The sequence below is a fragment of the Oryx dammah genome, unplaced genomic scaffold, assembly GCF_014754425.2.
Source record: "Oryx dammah isolate SB20612 unplaced genomic scaffold, SCBI_Odam_1.1 HiC_scaffold_15, whole genome shotgun sequence".
NCBI classification, from domain to species: domain Eukaryota; kingdom Metazoa; phylum Chordata; class Mammalia; order Artiodactyla; family Bovidae; genus Oryx; species Oryx dammah.
Window position 1 is genome coordinate 1,014,218 of NW_024070199.1, and position 12,943 is coordinate 1,027,160.

General features: G+C 38.4%; 1 protein-coding gene across 5 annotated transcripts in view; it reads right to left on the bottom strand.

Moving 5' to 3' along the window:
* Nucleotides 1-12,943, bottom strand: part of DEUP1 (deuterosome assembly protein 1) — a 139,978-nt gene that overhangs the window by 76,666 nt on the left and 50,369 nt on the right. For all 5 annotated transcript variants that reach the window (XM_040256501.1, XM_040256503.1, XM_040256500.1 and 2 more), the window contains one exon: nucleotides 4,792-4,937. In XM_040256501.1, coding sequence (XP_040112435.1) covers nucleotides 4,792-4,937 — 146 coding nt within the window. The remainder of the gene's footprint in view (nucleotides 1-4,791; nucleotides 4,938-12,943) is intronic.

Sequence of the window (12,943 nt, forward strand, 5' to 3'; positions counted from 1 at the left end):
ATGCTAGTAAAGTAATGCTCAAAATTCTCCAAGCCAGGCTTCAGCAGTACACTTCCAGATGTTCAAGTTGGTTTAAGAAAAGGCAGAGGAAACAGAGATCAAATTGCCAACATTCGCTGGATCATCGAAAAAAGCAAGAGAGTTCTAGAAAAACATCTATTTCTGCATTATTGACTATGCCAAAGCTTTTGACTGTGTGGATCACAATATACTGTGGAAAATTCTGAAAGAGATGGGAATACCAGACCACCTGACCTGCCTCTTGAGAAACCTGTATGCAGGTCAGGAAGCAACAATTAGAACTGGACATGGAACAACAGACTGGTTCCATATTGGAAAAGGAGTACGTCAAGGCTGTATATTGTCAGCCTGCTTATTTAACTCATATGCAGAGTACATCATGAGAAACGTTGGGCTGGAAGAAGCACAGGCTGGAATCAAGATTGCCAGGAGAAATATCAATAACCTCAGATATGCAGATGACACCACCCTTATGGCAGAAAGTGAAGAGGAAATAAAATGCCTCTTGATGAAAGTGAAAGAGGAGAGGGAAAAAGTTGGCTTAAAGCTCAACATTCAGAAAATGAAGATCATGGCATGTGGTCCCATCACTTCATGGGAAATAGATGGGGAAAGAGTGGAAACAGTGTCAGACTTTATTTTGGGGGGCTCCAAAATCACTGCAGATGGTGACTGCAGCCATGAAATTAAAAGATGCTTACTCCTTGGAAGGAAAGTTATGACCAACCTAGATAGCATATTGAAAAGCAGAGACATTACTTTGCCAACTAAGGTCCATCTAGTCAAGGCTATGGTTTTCCATTGGTCATGTATGGATGTGAGAGTTGGACTGTGAAGAAAGCTGAGTGCCAAAGAATTGATGCTTTTGAACTATGGTGTTGGAGAAGACTCTTGAGAGTCCCTTTGGACTGCAAGGAGATCCAACCAGCCCATTCTGAAGGAGATCAGCCCTGGGTATTCTTTGGAAGGACTGATGCTAAAGCTGAAACTCCAGTACTTTGGCCACCTCATGCAAAGAATTGACTCATTGGAAAATACTCTTATGCTGCAAGGGATTGGGGGCAGGAGGAGAAGGGGACGAAATGATGAGATGGCTAGATGGTATCACTGACTCGATGGATGTGAGTTTGAGTGAACTCTGGGAGTTGGTGATGGACAAGGAGGCCTGGTGTGCTCCGATTCATGGAGTCGCAAAGAGTCGGACATGACTGAGTGACTGAACTGAACTGACTGATGACCCAGCAATCCCACTGCTGGGCATACACACCGAGGAAACCAGAACTGAAAGAGACACGTGTACCCCAATGTTCATTGCAACATCGGCAGATGAATGGATAAGAAAGTTGTGGTACATATGCACAATGTAATATTACTCGGCCATTAAAAAGAATGCATTTGAATCAGTTCTAATGACGTGGATGAAACTGGAGCTCATTATACAGAGTGAAATAAGTCAGAGAGAAAAACACCGATGCGGTATACTAACACATATATATGGAATTTAGAAAGATGGTAACAATGACCCTATATGTGAGACAGCAAGAGACACAGATGTAAAGAACAGTCTTTGGACTCTGGGAGAAGGTGAGGGTGGTATGATTTGAGAGGGTAGTACTGAAATGTGTATATTATCATATGTGAATCGGATCACCGGTCCAGGTTTGATGCATGAGACAGGGCGCTCAGGGCTGGTGCACTGGGATGACCCTGAGGGATAGAATGGGGAGGGAGGTGCGAGGGGGCTTCTGGATGGGGAACACATGTACACCTGTGGCTGATTCATGTCAATGTTTGGCAAAAACCACTACAATATTGTAAAGTAATAAGCCTCAATTAAAATAAATAAATTAATTTTAAAAAAACTTAAAAAAAATAAAGACAACCATGCAAGAAACGTAGCATGCTTTCCACTATTGCTGGGCTAACCTGATAGTGTCTGGGGTTTTGAGGAATATACCTACCTGTAACTGAGCATGATTTTAGATTTCCAAAGAGCTTTTAAAATAGTTCCACAAATCAGAAACTTAAGCCACACATACAAACAAAGTAAAATCTGAGAGATGAGAGAAATAACTAATGAAAAGATGGAAAATAAAGGGCTCTTTTAAAATGTATAAATTATACATGTATCCATTCTCCCCCATACCCCCCTCCCATTCAGGCAGAGTTCCTGTCCTATACAGTAGAATCTTGTTGGCTATCCATTTTAATATAGCAGAGTGTATATGGATACATGTTTATGTATGGCTGAGTCCCTTTCCTGTCCACCTGAAACTATCACAATATTGTTAACTGGCTATACTCCAATATAAAATAATAAGTTAAAAAAATTAAAGGTATAAATTAATAGTGATAGCCTTGAGGTGCATGTGTCTGGACTAGACTACTTTTTTTTGGTTATCAAATATACATGTTAACTCTGTAGAAAACAGAGTTTATCAGAGTATATACTGCTATAAGTTGTCATCTAGGAAAAACTATTGTCAGCATTTTTGTGTATACTGTCTTTTTTTGGTCTATGCATATGTGTATAAACACATGTTTCCCATACCATTAGCATGTACTGTACACACTACTTTTCAGGCCCCTTTTGTTTCCCCTCAGTAATATATTGTGAGCATTTTATCCAATATTCTCCTAAAACATTATTTTAGGATCAATCTTAAATTTGTCTTCTTTACTATGATTTTAAAATGGTGAAAAATGAAATTTCCTATTTTTAATTCTTTCTAAGCAATTCAGGGAGTGGAATGCTGAACTGAATGGTAAAAACCTCATAATGATCTTAAATTTCAGTGAGTGAGTGGAACAAACATCAAGCTTTAATGTGGACAAGCTCAAGAAGAAAATAATAATCATGTTCACATAAAGACATAAAGGAACTGTCATTTATCATGTAAGAAGGGAATGTAGGAATTATTTTTAATAACTCTCAGAACATCTCAGCCTAAGATGCTTCTATACGTAAAGAAAAGAAAAAGCTAACAAAATCTTGGCATTAATGAGAAAAGTTTTGAAAATAAATAAAAACATTACAATGCTACTGTTATAAAACTATTGTGTATTTACACTCAGTAGCCTTGGCGGCTTCACCCTAATACAACTGTAAAAAAGAAACAGAATTAAAAAAAAAAAACAATAAAGAGGACAGAATCATGTTCAAATGAAAACAAACTAAAAGGATTAGAAATTCTCAATGGGAAAGACGAAGGCTGAGAAGACTATGCCCGAAGTCTAAAATACAATAGAAGCTGTTAAAAGGTAAATACCTAATTTTCATCGAATCTCAGAATGCTAGAACTTAAGACTATCTCCAAATGAGGAAGATGTAGTTTGGAGACCAAAATATATACCAGCTTAAATAGAAAATGGTAAGCAGGCATAACAGAAGAGTTGTATTGGCCAAATATGCAAATAACTGCAAAATTTTAGATTAAATCATATATTCAAGGAATGTTGGCCATGTCTAGAATTAAAAATTGACTGTGTGAGATAGAGCTCCAGAGAAAATACCTACAATGCTCTTCATAAACCAAAGCTAGACCCGGGCTGAATGGTTTGCTCTTCTAGGAAATTTCTTATGTCTTTAGGCATATACATTCCATATGTGAATACATTTTTCACCAACTCACCACACCGGAACAGTGTCTTGCACATAATATATTTCCAGTGGATTTATTAATGATCAGTGCTGATGACATATAGCTTGTATATCTGACCACTCTAAAGCTCATACTGGCTAATATGCATTCTACCACTATTGGTTAGATGGACAAGAGGTTACTTTGGGGAATATTAATTTGCCATTTGAAACCTCAAAGGAAAGCTAGCAGGCCCTACAGCTTTGAAAAAATAATGCTTCCCTTGGTGGCTTAGATAGTAAAGAACCTGCCTGCAATGTGGGAGACCCCAGTTCGATCCCTGGGTCAGGGAGATCCCCTGGAGGAGGGCATGGCAACCCACTCCAGTACTCTCACCTGGAGAATCCCATGGTCAGAGGAGCCTGTGGGCTACAGTCTATGGGGTCACAAGGAGTTGGACATGACTGAGCAACTAGCACTTTAAAACAATGTAATCATCTTTCACTAAATATCTATCATCGTTTGGCTATTCAGTTTCTAAAGTACTATCACTGATCTGGCATTAGCCTTCAGATGTGAGAAGGACTCAAGGTCTACTGAGAACTGGAACAGCAGGGAATAGTTAGAACAGTCTTATCACAAACATAAACATTTAATAATCCTCAGCAGTGCCATTTCCTTTGTGGTTATATGGTACATAATTCCTGACTTTAAAAGAGGAAAAAACATCTGCTCTAACAAAACTCTTAATGGAACTGACAAGGTGATGAGTTTGGAGGCCAAAATAAATAAAACATTTATAAGTGAAAAGTTGAAGCTTAAGGCCATCAACATAAAAACATTTGAAAAACATGTAGTAAATCTTATTTATAAACACTGATAATTAAATATTAGCTCTATACTATTGTACATACAATATTCTGAAGAATAAAAGTTCTAAGAAAGTCTTTGACTTCATAAGTATCCAGAATATCAGAACATGCTATAATATTCCAGATAAGTAAAAACACTGATTTTGAAGATAAAATAATCACTACTTTTATTTTTAATATCTAATATTACCTAATAATTAATAGCATAATAATACAAAACAGACTTTTAATTCCAATTTCAAACATAAAACTCTTAAAAATATTTAAGCATCATGTTTTGAACAGTTCTTCTCAGGTTGCTGAATATAACAATATACCTTTTCTTGTTTTCTTGAGTACTTTGGGACTCTCCTAGTTTTAACAGTTCTCTGTGCAACTGCAATCGTTCCATTTCTATAATTCTCAAGAGATCATCACGTGACTGTAACTCACTTTTCACTTCTGAGAGTCCTGCTTCCATGGCCTAAATAAAAACATCAAAAAATTTCAATGCTCACATTTGGATATCATGATGTATGCAATACATTTTAAAATATTTAATATCTATGAAGCATCCTAATTTCAAATGACCTGATACCTAGTCCTTTGCTGGCCCAGTCTTACAGAATTTCATTCATTTATTCAACAAATATTTACTGAGCTCTTAATCCTGCTCAGCGCTGAGGATACAGACAGGATCTGTCCTCATGAGCTCATAGTCTAGTGATAAAGACAAAGAATCATCCACATATGGCCATACTATATGAAAGAGGGAAACATAAAAGCATGAGTACCAATGAATAAAATTTGGATTAATGCAAATAATTGCGAATGGCCAAGAAAAACCTAATTTCAAACCTGGCCAACAATGTGAATTATAAACTGTGGTCTATGGTTCCATTATTGCCCAACAGTAGCCCTACTTTAGCTGGTAACTAGAAACACCAGCAATCCTGTGAGCCCCGTGTTTTATTTGGATAATAGCAGAGGCTTGAGCAAGTTTAGAAGCTGTTGGGAAGGATCCAGCTGGGACAGAGAAGGGTTAATACTGATGGTGTCATGGTCCTGAGAAGGTGGGTGAGGTGGGTCCCAAAGCACAACTGAAAGAACTGCCTAAAGGAGAAGAGTCCCGCTGCCCTTTCAACAGGAAAGAAGGAAGGAAGATGGAAAGGAGACAACGCCTTGGGAAGGAGGGGCTAGGACAGGGGCTTTCTGTTGGCTTGTATTTCCCTTGAGAAGGACAAAGGCAATGCCAGTGGAAGGAGAGGTGGAAGTGGGTTTGGGAAGGGAACTTCTGAGAGTGAAGAAGGTTCGAGATGGTCTGCAGTGAATCAGTCATCAAATGCATTGCCATTTTTCAGTTCAGTTCAGTTCAGTGGCTCAGTCGTGTCCGACTCTTTGCGACCCCATGTATCGCAGCACGCCAGGCCTCCCTGTCCATCACCAACTCCCAGAGTTCACTCAAACTCACATCCATCGAGTCCATGATGCCATCCAGCCATCTCATCCTCTGTCGTCCCCATCTCCTCCTGCCCCCAATCTCTCCTAGCTTCAGAGTCTTTTCCAATGAGTCAACTCTTCACATGAGGTGGCCAAAGTACTGGAGTTTCAGCTTTAGCATCAGTCCTTCCAAAGAACACCCAGGACTGATTTCCTTTAGAATGGACTGCTTGGATCTCCTTGCAGTCCAAGGGACTCTCAAGAGTCTTCTCCAACACCACAGTTCAAAAGCATCAATTCTTCGGTGCTCAGCTTTCTTCAAAGTCCAACTCTCACATCCATACATGACCACTGAAAAAACTGTAGCCTTGACTAAATGGACCTTGGTCGGCAAAGTAATGTCTCTGCTTTTCAATATGCTATCTAGGTTGGTCATAACTTTCCTTCCAAGGAATAAGCGTCTTTTAATTTCATGGCTGCAGTCACCATCTGCAGTGATTTTGGGGACCCCCAAAATAAAGTCTGACACTGTTTCCACTGTTTCCCCATCTACTTCCCATGAAGTGATGGGACCACATGCCATGATCTTCGTTTTCTGAATGTTGAGCTTTAAGCCAACTTTTTCACTCTCCTCTTCCACTTTCATCAAGAGGCTTTTTAGTTCCTCTTCACTTTCTGCCATAAGGATGGTGTCATCTGCATATCTGAGGTTATTGATATTTCTCCCGGCAATCTTGATTCCAGCTTGTGCTTCTTCCAGCCTGGCGTTTCTCATGATGTACTCTGCATATGAGTTAAATAAAAAGGGTGACAATACACAGCCTTGACATACTCCTTTTCCGATTTGGAACCAGTCTGTTGTTCCATGTCCAGTTCTAACTGTTGCCTCCTGACCTGCATATAGTTTTCTCAAGGGCCAGGTCAGGTGGTCTGGTATTCCCATCTCTTTCAGACTTTTCCACAGTTTATTGTGATCCACAGAGTCAAAGGCTTTGGCATAGTCAATAATGCAGAAATAGATGTTTTTCTGGAACTCTCTTGCTTTTTTGATGATCCAGAGAATGTTGGCAATTTGATTTCTGGTTCCTCTGCTTTTTCTTAAACCAGCTTGAACATCTGAAAGTTCACGGTTCACATACTGCTGAAGCCTGGCTTGGAGAATTTTGAGCATTACTTTACTAGCATGTGAGATGAGTACAATTGTGTGGTAGTTTGAGCATTCTTTGGCATTGCCTTTCTTTGGGATTGGAATGGAAACTGACCTTTTCCAGTCCTGTGGCCACTGCTGAGTTTTCCAAATTTTCTGGCATATTGAGTACAGCACTTTCACAGCATCATCTTTCAGGATTTGAAATAGCTCAACTGGAATTCCATCACCTCCACTAGCTCTGTTCGTAGTGATACTTTCTAAGGCCACTTGACTTCACATTCCAGGATGTCTGGCTCCAGGTGAGTGATCACACCATCATGATTATCTTGGTTGTGAAGATCTTTTTTGTACAGTTCTTCTGTGTATTCTTTCCATCTCTTCTTAGTATCTTCTGCTTCTATTAGGTCCATACCATTTCTGTCCTTTATCGAGCCCATCTTTGCATGAAATGTTTCCTTGTTATCTCTAATTTTCTTGAAGAGACCTCTAGTCTTTCCCATTCTGTTGTTTTCCTCATTTCTTTGCATTGATTCCTCAGGAAGACTTTCTTATGTCTCCTTGCTATTCTTTGGAACTCTGCATTCAGATGCTTATATCTTTCCTTTTCTCCTTTGCTTTTCACTTCTCTTCTTTTCACAGCTATTTGTACGGCTTCCCCACAAAGCCATTTTGCTTTTTTGCATTTATTTTCCATGGGGATGGTCTTGATCCCTGTCTCCTTTACAATGTCACGAACCTTCGTCCATAGTTCATAAGGCACTCTATCATATCTAGATATAATATGATAAATCTACTTTTCACTTCCACTGTATAATGATAAGGGATTTGATTTAGGTCATACCTGAATGGTTTAGTGGGTTTCCTTACTTTCTTCAATTTAAGACTGAATTTGGCAATAAGGAGTTCATGATCTGAGCCACAGTCAGCTCCGGTCTTGTTTTTGCTGACTGTATAGAGCTTCTCCATCTTTGGATGCAAAGAATATAATCAATCTGATTTCAGTGTTGACCATCTGGTGATGGTCAACAATTATAAAAATTGCCATTTTTACAGATGAGCAAATTGAGGTCTGGGCTTGGCCCAAAGTTACACAGCTCATAAGTGGCCGATTCTGCAATGGAAAAATCCAAATCTTTCGTCTACTAGTCCAGTTAGAACATTTAAGACTCAAAAATAATTGTTTCACGAAAAATAAGTAAAACAGACCTGTAGCTTATTGGTAAAGATGGGGGCAGGGCTGCTCTTTGGGCACTGCTAATAAAGACACTTACTCCTTTGAAGGAAAGTTATGACCAACCTAGAACAGCATATTGAAAAAGCAGAGACATTAGTTTGTCAACAAAGGTCCGTCTAGTCAAGGCTACGGTTTTTCCAGTAGTCATGTATGGATGTGAGAGCTGGACTATAAAGAAAGCTGAGTGCTAAAGAATTGATGCTTTTGAACTGTGGTGTTGGAGAAGACCCTTGAGAGTCCCTTGGACTGCAAGGAGATCCAACCAGTCCATCCTAAAGGAGATCAGTCCTGGGTGTTCATTGGAAGGACTGATGTTGAAGCTTAAACTCCAATACTTTGGCCCCCTGGTGCTAAGAACTGACTCATTTGAAAAGACCCTGATGCTGGGAAAGATTGAGGGTAGGAGGAGAAGGGGACAACTGAGGATGAGATGGTTGGATGGCATCATCGACTCAATGGACATGTGTCTGAGTGTACCCCGGGAGTTGGTGATGGACAGGGAGGCCTGGTGTGCTGCGGTTCATGTGGTCACAAAGAGTCGGAAACGACTGAGCAACTGAACTGAACTGAATAAAGACCATAAAAATCACTACTGATATTTTCAAAAGTCATTTTTAATAATTCTTTATACATCAATAACAGATTCATTCAAATATAATCCATATATCATAATATTCACCCACTTAAAGTGTATAGTTCAGTGGATTTGAGCATATTCACAAAGTTGTGCAAGTTATCATCACAACTTAATTCCAGATTATTTTCATCACAAACACATTAGCAACCACACCTCATTTTCCCTTCCTTCTCACCCCCAGAAACCACTAATGTATGTTTGTCTCTATGGAATTACCTATTCTGCACAATTCAGACAAATAGAATCATACAATATGCGGCCTTTTCATGACTGGTTTCTTTCTCTTGATATAATGCTTTCAAGGTTCATCCATGTTGTAGCATGTAAAGTACTTCATGCCTTTTATTGGCTAATAATTCTTAACTGTATAGATATACCATTTTGTTTGTTCATAAGCTGATAGACATTTGGATGTTTCATCTTTTTACTATTATGAATAATGCTGTTATGAAATTCATATATAAGCTTTCATGTGGATATATGTTTTCTTATTCTTATTCAAAATTTCACAGCTTAGAATTATAATTGTCTAGACAGTATAGGACATATGAGGTCCCATATAAACATTTTTTAAAACCAAAGTCTTAAATATAATATATTGTTTTCCAGGAGACCTAGAGATATTCCTAGCCCCAGATATTCCTAGCTGATTTGGAAATAAGCAGGAAAATATATTCAAATAGATGATTTTAATAAACTTCCTGTCTCAAACAGTGCAGATTTTTCAGATGAGATACAATTTCAAAATAAAAGAAATATGAAATAAGAGATTAACAAATAGACAAATAAACTTTAAGCCTTAGGAAGTATCACTACGAACAAAGCTAGTGGAGGTGATGGAATTTCAGCTGAGCTATTTCAAATCCTGAAAGATGATGCTGTGAAAGTGCTGCACTCAATATGCCAGAAAATTTGGAAAACTCAGCAGTGGCCACAGGACTGGAAAAGGTCAGTTTTCATTCCAATCCCAAAGAAAGGCAACACCAAAGAATGCTCAAACTATTGCACAACTGCACTCATCTCACACGCTAGTAAAGTAATGCTCAAAATTCTCCAAGTCAGGCCTCAGCCGTGGTTATTTAACCATGAACTTCCAGATGTTCAAGCTGGTTTTAGAAAAGGCAGAGGAACCAGCGATCAAATTGCCAATATCTGCTGGATCATCAAAAACGCAAGAGAGTTCCAGAAAAACATCTATTTCTGCATTATTGACTATGCCAAAGCCTTTGACTCTGTGGATCACAATAAACTGTGGCAAAGTCTGAAAGAGATGGGAATACCAGACCACCTGACCTGGCCCTTGAGAAAACTATATGCAGGTCAGGAGGCAACAGTTAGAACTGGACATGGAACAACAGACTGGCTCCAAATCGGAAAAGGAGTATGTCAAGGCTGTGTATTGTCACCCTTTTTATTTAACTCATATGCAGAGTACATCATGAGAAACGCCGGGCTGGAAGAAGCACAAGCTGGAATCAAGATTGCTGGGAGAAATATCAATAACCTCAGATATGCAGATGACACCACCCTTATGGCAGAAAGTGAGGAAGAACTAAAGAACCTCTTGATGAAAGTGAAAGAGGAGTGTGAAAAAGTTGGCTTGAACCTCAACATTCAGAAAACGAAGATCATGGCATGTGGTCCCATCACTTCATGGCAAATAGATGGGGAAACAGTGGAAACAATGTCAGACTTTATTTTGGGGCACTCCAAAATCACTGCAGATGGTGATTGCAGCCATAAAATTAAAAGATGCTTACTCCTTGGAAGGAAAGTTATGACCAACCTAGACAGCATATTCAAAAGCAGAGACATTACTCTGCCAACAAAGGTCCGTCTAGTCAAGGCTATGTTTTTTCCAGTGGTCATGTATGGACATGAGAGCTGGACTATAAAGAAAGCTGAGCACTGAAAAATTGATGCTTTTGAACTGTGGTGTTGGAGAAGAGTCTTGAGAGTCCCTTGGACTGCAAGGAGATCCAACCAGTCCATCCTAAGGGAGATCAGTCCTGGGTGTTCACTGGAAGGACTGACGTTGAAGCTGAAACTCCAGTACTTTGGCCACCTGACGCGAGGAGCTGACTCATTTGAAAAGACCCTGATGTTGGGAAAGATTGAGGACAGGAGGAGAAGGGGATGACAGAGGATCAGATGGTTGGATGGTAACACTGACTCAATGGATATGGGTTTGGGTGGACTCCGGGAGTTCGTTATTGGACAGGGAGGCCTGACGTGCTGTGGTTCATGGGGTCACAAAGAGTCGGACACGACTGAGGGACTGAACCGAACTGAACTGAAATAAACTTTATGTGGATGTCATGCATTACTTTACCCAAATTAAGAAGACATTCTCTGGGCTTCCTGCATTGCAAATTTGCCACCAGGGAGCAATCGAACATGAAACTGCATGTAGAGGAGAGGGCCTGCCTTCCTTGGGGAAGAGGGGTCACAAGAGGGCTCTAACTCCAGACCAGCAAAATGCAGTATCACCATGGGTGAGAACTGACAAAAATTCTGTAAAATCTGACAATAATGGAGTCTATTTATGTACTGTCATTAGACAATAATACCTAAAAGCATGACATTTGGAGATATCATTAAGGGATAAAAGGCTTATTTGTGATCCAGCGACACAGATAAGAGAAGTTAAAACTGAAAGTTACAATCAATGATGGTTTGACACGTTTTTCTAACATGCAGGAATATGTGAAAGTTTTTAATTGAGAGCCTTATGTAAGTTTACTATAGAGTATAAGAAAAGAAGCTTTACTGATATTGATAAATTGAGTTGCTTTTTTGACTTACGTAATATCCCTTTGAATTCAAAGTCAATAGTACAGGGTTGACACAAGAATTGGGGATTTAACTTAGATGTAGTTTTAAAATTTGCATGCTTTTGTAGAAAAAGTCAAATCAGTTCTTTGCCAATGTGGATGCAAATATTCAGGAAAATGATTCTTTGGTTCTTGATCAGTTATTGGAACACTGTCAAGTTTATTTGGGACAACTTGTGTGTGTATGCAAGTCTAAAATTTTAACTGTAAATTTTATAAAGTCTAAATACAGATCAGGTATTCCCAGTGATACTTAATATCCAAATTGAGATGTGCTGCAAATGTAACATATGCATTGGATTTTGAAGACTAATTATTAAAAGAAATGTAAAATATCTCATTAATAATTTTTTGACATCGATTGTATGTTGAAATGGTAACAGTTTGGATACGTGTTATGCTGAATAAAATTTATTACTATTATATATTAATTTTACCCATTTCTTATGATGTTTTTTAATGTGGTTACTAGTAAAGTTTAAATTACATTTGTGTATTATATTTCCATAGGACTGTGTGGTTCTAATACCTTAATGACACATTAACGAGCAAACAAAAATAGGTCATATTTTTTGGCATATATATTAGAAAAAATACAGAACAATTTATTTCTGCCATTGACTACCAATGGGAAATATTGCACACTTTCAAAATGTGAGTGTAGTGCAACACAGAAAATAAATATATGTAATGGAATAGATGTGTCTGCTGACACATTTCAAGGTTGTAGAAAGACAAGTGAGAAGATGTGATTCTGTGAAAATTCAGATGCAGCTGGCATTAAAGTGTGTTGTAAACAAAAGAGAATTTTATATACAATAAGTGACAGTAATTCAGGCTGAAACGGTTGTCTTTTTAAATGTATGTGCAAGATGTGGAGCACTAACATATGACAGTTTTGCAAAAAGAGACGAGAAACTTGTTTCTAAAAACGTGCACTGGTTATAGTGATCATTCACCTCTAATTATTCCCATTTGGTAAAACATAATTTTTGTAAAACAAGTTTAAGGCCCATCTGTTTAGTTATAAAATTTTTAGACATCTTGAAGGTTTTGAAGCAAATTATTTCTCAAAAGTCTTTTCATTAGAACTATAACACTTTTTATGTGTGAAACTTAATCCAGAATAATTTGAATTTTTTTTTAAACAAGTGAATCCCTTGTAAAGTATAAAATGGAGATGTTTAAATTTACT